Here is a 13573-nt window from a genome sequence, read left to right on the forward strand (position 1 = left end):
CCCACCGACAGTTTCTACAACCACCCAGGTGCTGTCCTTGAACGTTAGTATTTTTTAAGTATTTAGGGGTTGATAGCGAAGCAACCAATGATAGTAATACCTGTCATTTACATCTCAAACTACAAACGAACTACTTATGGTACTCTTTAGCTGTGACAACCTTCGGTTGGCGGATCAAAGTTTGACAGGATGCAGATCAATCGTCAGTTGACCAGTCTGAGAAGTGGCTTTGATCATTATATGACCTAGGATCAGGTTCTGGCAAGAAACTGCTATCCTGCTATGTTATTTCATCTGACAAGAAACATCTGTGGCAATCAAGATGTTATATTTTAAGAATAGTAAATTATGGGCAACTTTCGGGAACTGTTTATAAACTGTTGTTATATATATTCTTATCGTAAATCTGCTAAGTAACTAGATCATAAATATTCATATTTCTTTAACCAGAAACTTTTATTTGACCTATTGACCATTATTAAACGATTTACTACTCCTAAGTTATTCTCAATTCATTAGTTGCAGTCTCTCACAATCACAGCCACTTTTTGGCTTGGTCTTGTATGATAGTTATTTTTTTCAATGATATGATGTGGTCTGGTTTGCTTGTATATAAACCAAGCATGTCTGAAATATAAACAGTGGAAGCTGATATTGATGTTCTGAACTCAACAGGCAAAGCTAGACGAGAAGAAACAATAAGAACCCTGGACTGCTCGAACTGGTCAACACGTCATTGACTCGGCATAGATCTAAAATTTTATAAGTCGTTTTCTGGCGGCCTTATCACGTGATAAATAACCGGAAAAAAGTCAGAACAGAAAATTTGTATTATAAGGTGTGTAGTGGTTTGTGAACAAAATCCAACAATAAATTACAATACATAATGTAAATTAAATGGTAAGTTTAAGAATAGAAATGGATTTCAGAACGTATACAAAATTGTGGTTCAGTAATTAATTGGTGACAGAAATCACCAGATTAGTTTGTGTGAATCTGAAATGAGCTAAGGAAGTACTTCAGAAATTAGTAGGTCTCGAACTTCAACAAGACATAGCCAAGAACTGGAATTCGAAGTACACAGTATGAGACTGTATTGTTGTAACAGAATTAAACATAACATAAGATATTTAATTGTACAGTAAATGCAATAATTATTCACCACAGCTTATAACACCTTAATAAAAGATGTACTCACGATTACACTACGGCGATTATTATTAGCTGACAGACTGCATACAGCACGTAAACAGTAGGGCTTCTGACTCTTCAGTTACCTCCTTACCTTCGTGTGTTGAACTGTATTGTTGATTTAGGCAAAGATGTACGTGTATATCGGAACTCAGAAATAATCAGCCCGATTTTCCATCTACCATTACATTCCATTCAGTAGTGAATGTAATGCGGCTGCCACCAGCACCACCACAACACAAGTGAGTTTTTATTATTCAATTTTGGTAATATATTAATCTCGTAAAAATTAAAACAATAAGTTTGATATACAGCTAGAATTGTGCTGCATACAGATGACCTTGTAACGGAGTTGAAATCGCCATGTATCACGTTGCAAAGGGATTGTATTTTCTTTCTATCGCAGGGCAACTAAGCATAAACTCTTTGGAGGAAGAAGGGCAAGCCCTACGTACACTGAGCTTACAGGATGACTCATAAGACTACTTTGTAAACTGACATTTCCCTCTATACTTCTTCCCCCCCCGCGAATTTCGATTTTGTGAAGTTCTCGATTAACATTATGTGTTGTGCTTTCAGATCTGTCCTGCCTTTTTCTGACTGCTGACTCCACGTGTTACAACCTCATTAATATGCAATTAGTCCTAAATAAAACAACTAGTTGAAAAGAGTACATTTAATTAAAATCGATATATTTAATTATATTCAAGTGAAAGAAATCGTTTCGAAAGATTACATATTTCTAAAAGACAAACGAATGTTCTCCTTTTACATTTTTCATTCTTCCTAATCCTCCTCTTCAACTAGTCCTAATGATCTTAAGAAAGCATGTTCTTCTGATAAGTACTTTTCATATTCCAACTAGAATATTCATAAAAAAGGATAAGTTATAAATATATGTACAATAAACTGATCATTTATAAAACATTTAAAAATCATGTATGATTATATCTAAAACTTCGTTATCCTGTTGTGATTACTGACTGAATATAATACTGGCTGTTCGGTTTATACAGTGCTACAAATCGGAGTAATTAGGTGCTAAACAATCGTATAAGGTCAAAGTAAAACAAAGTTCTGATAAATTTTAACTGTAATAAATATGTTATCTAATATTTAGACAAATAATAAGTTCAATTGAGAGGTTTTCATATAATAATCTATGTTAAAGATCATTTTCCTAATGGATTGATTTGTGAAGCAGTTAACACAGTAGGTATTAAACACTGATTTCTTTTCAATATGAGACTCTCAAACATTAAGAGCTCACGATCACAATAAAGATTAGAATCAAGACCTTCAAAACTTCCGCCGATGACGTAAGATTCAGATGACAAAGTCTAAGTCGTCTACTCCTTGATACACCAGAAGTTATTGATTTTGATCTTTGGTGGAGCCGTGTGTGAGCACTTCTGAAGAGTTTGACACTGTGAGAGAACAGACGTCCGATACCGCTCAGTTTTTAGAAAGTTATATAAATGATGACAGCTCTTTAAAAAGGACATCCTTAATAATATTATTCATTCTCTTTTTAAATATTATTTTGGATTTTGATCTCTCCATGGATGACATAAAAACGTAAGACTTTTCCCTTCTCATTTTAGGCGTCTAGCTGAACTAAAATCCAGATTAACTTAATAAACCGTATACATCAAAATCGCCATAATTTTTCCATATTTTCTTGAGATAAGTTTTAATGTGTTAACATAGTTTTCCTTTAATTAAGAAGTTTTACCTTATTTTAATGGGCTCCACAACTATGAGTACATCTAATCACATTTTAAGAAGATTCGACGAGGCGATTCTTGAAGTATTGTTTTTGAGCAATCTGTGTTACGTATACTTGGTAAAAGCCTTCCGCATCAGTGAATCTCTATTTTATAAGATTTGGTGTGACTTTCATTTCTAGTTTTCTTCACCACAAAATAGTGGACTCGTTTAAACTGTTTCAAACTTGTCTTATGATTTACTTCATACTCCTTGTTTCTATAAAGCAATGTTGACTGACTTCGCATTTCTATCTGAACCCATCTGCACAATTACAGTACTAACCAGTTCTCAATCTCATCATACCCGGTCAAAGTTTTAAAGACGTCCTTGACCAAATACTTACGACCTCCCAATATTTTCGGCTTCCATAGGCTGTTTCATAGCCTTAGACAAATATGGAATGAGCTATTAGATAGAACCTTCAGGTAAATAAGTAAACGTTTCATTAACTCGGTGAGACTATAATTTATGGACGACTTTTGAGCGACGCCAAGGTGACATTGAAAATACCCATCTACATACTAGGGCTAAATGAGGGTTATAAAGCAGTTTTAAGAATAAGGATTATGATTTGCGATTAATGGTTAGGGTTAGAAATTACACTTATGGTTTTCATTACGAACTGATAACAGCTAAAATGCCAAAACGCTATCTAGACAAATGGGTGAATGAACATCGCACTAAAATTCAAGACCTGTTATCCTGAATCTTTTTGGTTCGTCCATAAATTATAGTCTGGCCGCGAAACCTTCAGGATAAGCAAAGTGGTCTAGACACTTTATTAATAGACTTCTTATGTTTAAATAAAGCATCAAATTGTCGAAAACTATATTTTTGCACTGAGAAAAGTGTTACAACTTAAAACACCCTCAATATTTTCTTAAATAATAAATTAGTTTAATTAAAATTAAACACAATTATTACACAGTATTTATGCTTTTAACTTACTTTTTCTTTCTGAATGATTTCTTCGTCGCTCAACATAACAGCTGGTGCTAAACCAGCTTTTCTTTTGTTTTCCGCTTCTTGTTCAATTTTTTCTTGCTCTCTTAAATTCCAACGCATCGAAACAAATTCTTTTCTTTTCACTTCACGTTCAATGTATTCATTGAATTTCTTTAGTTCTGATGGCAAAGGAGTTTGTAAACGTCTAGGTACCTATTATCAGTATAATATATATAACAATAAACACTTTATTCAATGATTCATGATTAGTACAGCAGGAAATTCTCAGAGTAAAACATTTTAGTAAGTTTTTCCTATTCTTTATTTACACTGCAGAATATATATGTGTAGTAGTTATATATCTGGAAGAAATAATGATATTGTGTCCATTTAATACAACAAAAATTCCACTTCTGTGCAATCGCACCGTAGTAGCTATGAATCAACCAGAGCTTGAAGACTGAAAAAGACCTTAAACACGTGAATTTATTGTGTTGAAATATATTAATTAAGAGCATATTTATGTACGAAGAATTTATTATTATGTAAAAACATTACAGTATCCTGAACAGCTGAAGTTATAGGTTAGCTTGTCTTCTATAACGTTTTGTCACACTATATGTTTATTAAATAGCATATTGTAGAGTTTTCTATTTCACCTTTCAAGTATGGAGTGAAATAAAAACAAAAGCGTAATTTAGAAAAGTCCATTGAATATAATTAACGTTTTCAAAATCGAACACTTTATTGTGATTCAAAACTGACGTAACATTCAAAATACTTCTGGAGTGTTTGTCGGCAAATTGAAATAGATCTCTGTGGTCTCTTACTGGATGTTGACCTCTATGTAAATTTAGTGAATCTATCGTTATAGTAAAAGATTTTATTACCATGTCTGTGTTTAATATTACTATCACTAAACACATTCTTCCGTATTAGACTTATTTTAATCTTGTCCCCAAATTTCTGGCACATATTTCGTCAAAATATACTCTTTATTAAGGGATAACATAAAATGACATTCACATACTTACCGAAAATGCAAAAATTTAAGCACTGTAAATTATATGACATACTCTACAAGGCCTTTTAATAATAACATAAAAACACAGTATGAAAATATGTTAACGGCCTATGAAGTTCTTGACTATCAGTCCAAGTCATATAGACATGTGGAAACTTTATAATCCCTATTTCAGTCGTTATATTTCAGTGTTTGAAGGATTGTTAGACAATATGGTTTAAAATGAAGTGTACTCATCTAGATGTTCTTCTAATCCCTAAAAAATTCATTGTTTATCATATATTCTCTATTCTCTACTAATATTATGTTTGCACTTCAGTTCAATTACTTATTTTAGTTTTTAATACAACTTATTGACTTAGAATACGCAGATGACATAGTCCTGTTTGGTGAAGACGCTGATAAAATGCAGAGTCTTCTGTTAGCACTGAGTAACAATTCCAGAATGTTTGGAATGCGTTTCTCTCCCTCTAAATGTAAATTGTTACTCCAGGACTGGCCTGCGTCAACACCTGAAAGTGTCGACAACTTCACTTATCTTGGAAGTCTGATCAGCCCTAATGGGTTGGTGTCTGACGAAATCTCAGCACGGATTCAAAAAGCCCGTTTGACTTCTGCGAACTTACGTCACCTATGGTGAAGGCGAGATATCCGTCTATCAATTAAGGGACGAGTATACTACACAGCAGTTCGCTCTGTTCTACTTTATGGCTGCGAAACGTGGCCATTAAGAGTAGAAGATACTCGTAAGCTATTAGTATTTGACCACAGATGTCTTAGAAACATTGCTCGCATCTGCTGGGATCACTGGGGAAGCAATAGTGAGGTTAGACATCGATTATTAGGATATGATGGTAAGTAAGTTGATGAGGTCATGAATCTTCATCGACTGAGATGGTTGGACCACGTGTTACGTGTGCCTGAACACCGATTACCACGACGCGCTATGCTGACTAGTGTAGGGGATGGTTGGAAGAGAGTTAGGGGCGGCCAAACCAAAACATGGCATCAGTGTTTGAAGTCACTAACTTCTAGTCTGAGCCATGTTGGTAGATGCAGACTACTTGGTTGGGGTTCGCGTGACTATCGTCACTAGTGGTTGGAGACTCTGAGTGACACAGCTCAGAATCGACCACAATGGCGCAGGTGTATACACTCTTTATCTTCTCTTAAACCTTGAGATTAAAATTGCTTCATATCCGTCCTGTACTATATCCTTATATACAACCTTTCCTTTAAATATTACCACCAATAAATTAACTACTTTTATGAATTGGGTGTTCATTTTGTGCTAATGAGGTATGGCAACTTGGACCGATGCATATGTGTGCCTGGTCCTACGTTGTAGCTGACTGACTGACTATTAATTTATTAACTTATAGTAATTTTCTGAAACATTTTGATCTTATAGTTAACTATCAAGTTGCTTAGTAGTATTGCTACTGAAATAGTTTATTAGTAGATATAAAAAGTGCTCTATGAATTGATAATTTTTTTCACTGTTTATTTTGAATACGACTAAATTTTAATAAAAGATCAAAAATTATACTTTATTATCATCTTGTATGACTTTTAATTGAATTAAGGATTTTTTATTGAAAAGGTTAAAGTTTCAAATCATTCAGTTTTGATTATGAATTCTATATTTCAATAAAGTGTAAAACAAAGTTTGCTAATTAAATTCAACTCACAATAAATAATTGTAGTACTCCTTGAATATCACCAGTAGCTATAAATTGACGTTTAGGTGAATCCCATATAGATATAGCAGTTAGTGAATTTGCAGATATTGATTGGATCATTGTTGGTTCATAAGTTTTATCAAGTAAATCCCAAACTTCTATACTACCATCAACACGACATGTATAAAATACGGATGGACGTGTAGGAGACCAACTACCACCTTGAATAAGAAGTATTTATAAATAACATAGGGTAATATCTTCATTAATTTGATTTAAATGTATCATTTTAATGATATTAGTAAATTAGTGCAATCAAAGTAAACACTTTTTACGTAACTGCAATAAAGAAAAAATATAGATAGATTACACATCATCCAGTTCCACTGACGAAAGATAAAAGTATGAACCACTGAGTTCTTATTCAGCTCAATCAAATTATTTCTGTGAGTTTGATGTACCAATTAATTCAATCCAATCGTTTACAAATTTGAAAATATATTACTTACAAACATCATTGATTTTATAAAATCTCATTGATTTACCAGGCCGACAACCGTCAACCTCAGGAAAGATTTATGATAATAGTGTTATGAGGTAGTATCTTAAATATTATTGGCTAGCATAAAGATGAATTTACCAACTAATACCTAACTATCTGATTATTTAATTATTCTATAAATCTAAAATAATACTATTGTTTAATTAGTTTATCTGATTTGATTATTGATATTTCAAAATGAATCCATCAGTCACTCTTGATAAATTCACCTAAGGAACAAATAATTAGTTGGATTTAAAGTTTACTAATAATTTGAACGATGACTAGTAGTGTAAACTAAACACCTTGTATCATCCTATTTAAGACTTCCTAGTTGTATTTGTATTGCTCATTTTAATGTTTCCATCCAGACTCAAACTTAATGTAAATAATTCACTTAGTATTTTTTGTTTGAATCTACCCATTGATGCTTAGGACTGCAACTGGTCAGTCTCTTATTAGCATATGTGCATACTATGCGTATTGCCTCGATATTGCCTTAATTCACAAGCATTATAAGCAAAGATGGATAGTGGCTAGCAGTGGAATCCAGGAAGCGTGTTTCGTCCTATTTGGGACTCGTCGGCTGGATGTACCTGGATTCCACTGCTAGCCACTATCCATCTTTGCTTACAATTAATGTAAATAGTTTTAAAAACTTAAGAGTTCATTAATGTGACTATTATGTCACAAAGGTTGATGTGTTTAGCTTATTATTTCTCTTGTAATAATCAAGAATTTTTTAAAGTGAATATTATTTTGAATATAAATCTAGTAGTTTGATTTGCATTGACCCAAGTAGGAGATAACTCATTTTTTTGAATTTGACTGCTAGCTTCTATTACAAGACAATACCCTACAATAATTATTTCAATTATGAATTCTATGAAGCATTACATTTTACTGGAACTCAAGTGGAACAAATATAAAAAAAATATGAATTAACTTTAATTACTAAGTGATAATAGTTGAGGATAAAAAGAATTGAACTATTCATGTTTTGCATAACTGTTTTCATAGTTACTAATTCTCAGTTGTTTTACAATCGAATATCTTCTTAGTTTTACATTTATTGTGGATTAATTCAAACAATACATTGAATCTAAATGACCCCTTAGCTAAAACGACGACCATTAAGCTTAAAACTGATCGAATAATATTAAACAGATTGTGCTTTAGATTTTCTACTCTATAATAATATTGATATAAATACCAACAATTTATGTGATGACGGACATTTTGATAACAATGAGCTCGAGTAATCAAGCTAGTACTAATTTAGATTCATCCTGTTTCCAATAACATCTTCGTTGCTGGAAGCGCTCAATAACACAATAATAAAACTCAGACGGGCAATATTTTCCCGTTCGTGATTCTCACTTCCATCAGAGTCAGAAACTATACTTTAAGCTTGTTTGCTGAAGAATTGCTGGTAAAGTTTCCAGAAGAAATCTGAATCGTTCCTAACGCAGAATGCAAGTGTAGTAATTTTATAAGGTTTTTTCACCTAATGTTTCATCAAAATGCAGCTATCCAGCATTTATATTTTCCAGAAAGACATCAGAATATCGGGCATTAATTTTTTGAGACTTCCACTGAAACGATGAATCTAATGCATTGATTTATCGTAATAATATCATAATAATAAAAGCCAACGGAATCGGAGTTGGGATTCCTCAGGCCTCCACTAGTTTCAGGCTTCGATGCAATTAGCGTGATGAATTATGTATACTCCTCATTTCGGAAGCATCTGTATCCACAGGATGTATTCAATTTAAGTCAGGAAGCACTTTCCGGCAAATATCCCGGATAAATAATGTCTTTATGTAAATAAATAAAGTGAAGGGAATTATGAAAAGTCAGAAAGTCATATAATTTCCCTCAGAGGATGTCGTGAATATAGATCGGATAAAGGTAATGAGCTGCAGCATTATTTATTCGCAACGACGGATAAAAAGAAGTCACCTACCTGTTAATGGTTTATTTGCACGACCAGATTCTATAATCGGTCCACTGGTAACTCCTTCCTTCCACATTGTCCATATCCATCCACCAATAGCCAAAACTAGGGAAGAATCAAACGGTGAACGGCAAAGATGACTAATTGGACCATCATGTCGTGAAGAACAAAATTCTGGTTTGGGCGTTTGCATTTTCCCAGTGTCTTGATCTTTATGTGGTATCCAGTCAACATAGATTATAGCACCATCTTCAGTCCCGGCATAAATATGTGTGTCTGCGTTTGGAAGTGGAAGTAATTTAGATGAGTTGTCAGTTGTATTGATACTGGAATCTTTTGTATTGGACGTTGGCAAACTGCGATCTCCCTGCATTTCCTTTAAACAAGGAAATAACACAATAGATCCTTAAAAAATTTGATCAGGATGTATATTATTCGTGAAATAAATGAAATCAGTTCTAGAGCTAGAATGCTCTAATGGATAATGTAAACTGACATAAAGCAATAAGGGAAGGGATGAAGAACATAAAGTTTTTAAATGTTAATAAACGCACATTCAAAAGATACGTACAAGCATATATTTAAGTTTAATACCAGGAAACAAAAATATTTATTATCTGTTTGATTAGTATAAATATAAATAATCAATGTCAATAGTTCAAGACATCTTTCTTATAGTTAGAATAAGTATCCAAATATAAGCAAGTCAATAACTATGAAAGTATGAATTAATTTTGTTGAATATATCTCGAGCATGCAAACGTTTTCTTGAAGATTGATGCTATGGTCAATTAGGCATCAATTAATTAAATAAAGTAGGTCAATCAACAGAAGGAAAACAAAGAACAGGTCAAAGATTAAGGTCTATGTCATAAAGTTACTGAAACAGATGTATAGAATCATCGACAGAAAGAATCATTGAAATTGAAAAAAAAGCCAATCACATAAAAACGAATTTATGCACTCATGAGTCCATCCGTTTGTCTATGAAGTCAGATTATCAAAAGTAAATGAAAATTTATGAATAGCCATTATAGTTTGCTAGCGTAAGTTTGCAGTAATTTCGTACAAGTGAAGAATAACTTCCATCAAAAAAGACTCTAGAAGTATAACCAGCGGAAATAAAAGAATAGTAGATAGCTGCTTCGTCCTAGTCCGAAATTATTCAATAGTACCAAGCCAAATTTTCTTCATAGCCTTTACGTTTTTACAGATTATTAACTTCCGAATGGATTTCCCAAATTCCTAATGAGAAACCGTATGCTGCAAAGTAAGTAAAGCTTGGAGTGAGGCGAAACAAACGATAACACTTAATGGGGATTTTGTTTTAACACCAAACAACTGAAATAAAAAACACGAACTGAGGACTTCTGACTTATTTTATTGTTGGTACTGTGTCTCGAACATCAAGAGTTTGATACTGAACGGGGTCATGTATGATTACAACCATGGAGTCACAAGATAGGGCAAAGCAGCTGTTCGGTTTTCGAAAATTTTCCTTTTTAATTAAAGTTCGTGATGAAAGTTTATTACCATAATTTAATATTTCATATCCTGATGTGTATTACATTTTCCAAAGGATATACAATATAAGACATTAATAGTATTGATAATAATATCAATAACAGTTTAACCAATTTATTTTAAATTATCACGTCAAACCTTGATAATAACACCTCCAATATTAGAAATTGCCATAATAAAATTTTAAAGTGCCAACATATATCTATTCAGTAGATTTTGAGGTACCTCTGTTGCACTTGATAGTATCTTACTATTTATCTGTGAAAAATATGTTGGATAAGACCAAATTCAAAGTTCCTGTTGCTAGTCAGTTAATCATAGACAACACAGAAACTATTACATATAGAGGTCAATCCAAGGTGCCACTCCATATCAGCACAACCAGATGAAATTGTTCGGATGAATGTTTGGGTAGCAAACGTAATATCAGTATCAGTAATAGCGAAAAGAATATTAGACTTGAAAAATATGGTTCAAAAAGAATTTATTCTCAGAATAAAAGATACATCACGATCTAAGTAGGGACAAAGGTTGGATACATCTGTGCTATTACGATAGGTTAAGAACCATATCATCCAACGTCTCCAGACAATGATCACCTTAATCAAGAGGACTACAACTAGGTATTAATTAGAGATATGTATAAGTTAAAGAAAACTATACGACTAGTAATAAATTAAAGTAAAATAATAAAATGCAACTTACACGTATACAAAATTTAATTGGTGCATGGTCATTAACTGGATCGTTTGTATATAAATGTATTCTTAATAATGGTTTCCATTTCAGATCTAGTGCCGAAAATGTTAATGGTACATTAATTGGTGGTTTAAGTGAATCACTTGTTTTGTTTATAGCTAATGGTGTTTTCTCTGGTCGTATATCCCATAGTAATATTTCACCATTTAAACCACATGTCATCAATTGAACACATTTCTGTGTATGATTTTCAAAACAGTATCCTAAACGATTAATTTCCAAATGATCCGGTATCCATTTCAAATCCGTAATTGGTAAACCATGTGATGATTCAATATTACTTAAAGCGGAATAATATGATGTTGATATTTTATTTAATTCATTCTCATCAAAAACAAATAAAGGCATTTGATTATTTTGTTTCAATCGTGATTTAACATTAGTTAAATCGTCAATATGTTTTTCAATATCCCATAAAACTACTTGTCCATTGACACAACCACCAGCTATATAGTTCGAATTAGTTGGATTAAATTGAAAACATATAATATCATCTGGTGCATTTAATAATAATTGAGGCTTTAATGGATCATTAAAACTCCATAATATAATATGTGTTGGTTGTAATAGTATTCGTGATGCTTGATCAATACGTTGATCATAAATTATTCGTTCACTAATAGATGTTGCAATAATACCTTTAATATTTGGATGCCATTGAATCATTGTAATAGCTTTATTTTTACTATATTTTAAATCAGTAAATGACAAAAATTCTTTGAATGTATTATCACTTCTTGTATCATAAGTTTCATCACCAATAGGTAAATTCTCATAATCATTTGATAAAAAATTGTACATTTCATTTTCCAATAAACTTTGTTCAAATAGTGGATATAGTTTCGATATTTTACGTAAAGCGTCATTATTTTCATGATAATAATGTTTTAATTCATCAGATGTATACATTCTAGGAACATACTGAGTAAAAGCATTTTTTGGATATCTCCAATTTGTATTCACACCTTTATCACATATGATTTCACAATTCGTAGTTGATTTATCTAACTCCATTATAGGTATATTAAATGATTCATCTTCACGTGATAAAATCTGTTCAGAAAAACCTTTCTGTGTAGCATTTTCATCTTGCAATTGTAATACACTACCAAATTCTTTACGTGGTCTTTGAAAAATTGTATATACTTTTGAACGTGTTTCAAAAGTATTCATTTCGGTAATTTCATTTTCTGAACCTAATTCAATCCAACCATGTTCTGATTTCGATTTAAACAGAAAACATAAATCACTAGATTCTTTGTATTCTTCTATTTTATCCTCGTCATCATTTATGCTATCATTCATATCACCATTACTATCATGTTCTGACTGACCATCAACCGCTTGTTTAACTGGATTCAGTATAAGAGATTTTGTCTCTTCAGATAAGACGATAACAAAATTTTGACCAAATTTATAATCTGCATCGTAAATTAATAAAATATCAGAACCGGGATAATTTTTTATTGCAACTTTTTGTACACTAAAATCTGATACAGCTGCACGTAATTGCAAATCTTTAAGTATATCAGATTTGTTCAACAAAATGATTGGTGATTCTCTGGTAATTTGTTCATCAGTTACAATATTAAATATTTTTTGTGATGATTTCGATAAAAATATCGGTGTGCAATTAGGCATTAGTTCATTTTGAATGAATATATCCAATGGTTTATGACTTTCTTTAATTGATGCCAACGATGAGCCATCCACTGCATCAGAATGTCTGCTGCCACCTTTATCCGCTGGCTTACCAAGTGATGATCCTGATTTACGTCCGCTTCGACTTTTAGAGCTACCTCTAGCACTCTAAATGATCAGGGTTACAGTCATGTTACAATATATAAGAATAAATAGGTAACTAACCTTATTATGCAAAGTGTTTTCAACTGGAGTTACTTTTCCGTTCACGCTTTTCATGGTTTATAGCTTATTTCAAGTTCTAAATTTGAAAAAAAACGAATACTTCAGATTTTTTTGATAGAATGTGCATATCAAACAGAAATGACGTGTAATTTGACAAATGCAATCTAAATTTATAAATAATAGGACAGTCTATAATTGCATACGTACTAACTCTGTTTGATATAACAGCAATTTAGCAATCACTGAGAATCAAATAGCTCTTTATTTTGTTTTGACAATTCTAGGAACTATTTTCGCTTACATAAAATCCC

The 13573-nt window shown here is 32.2% G+C and overlaps 1 protein-coding gene across 1 annotated transcript in view; it reads right to left on the reverse strand.

Annotated features, from left to right (window-relative positions):
• The window catches only part of Smp_136210 (putative testis development protein nyd-sp29), a gene marked incomplete at both ends in the record, with an annotated part of 19294 nt that extends 5978 nt beyond the window's left edge, over window positions 1-13316 (reverse strand). The window contains 7 exons of the mRNA XM_018793934.1: window positions 3305-3366; window positions 3910-4119; window positions 6622-6833; window positions 9123-9489; window positions 11343-12664; window positions 12731-13205; window positions 13263-13316. Coding sequence (XP_018648396.1) covers window positions 3305-3366; window positions 3910-4119; window positions 6622-6833; window positions 9123-9489; window positions 11343-12664; window positions 12731-13205; window positions 13263-13316 — 2702 coding nt within the window. The remainder of the gene's footprint in view (window positions 1-3304; window positions 3367-3909; window positions 4120-6621; window positions 6834-9122; window positions 9490-11342; window positions 12665-12730; window positions 13206-13262) is intronic.
• Between the last annotated feature and the right edge of the window lie 257 nt (window positions 13317-13573).

This window comes from Schistosoma mansoni, chromosome 1 (assembly GCF_000237925.1).
Source record: "Schistosoma mansoni strain Puerto Rico chromosome 1, complete genome".
In the NCBI taxonomy this organism is placed as follows: domain Eukaryota; kingdom Metazoa; phylum Platyhelminthes; class Trematoda; order Strigeidida; family Schistosomatidae; genus Schistosoma; species Schistosoma mansoni.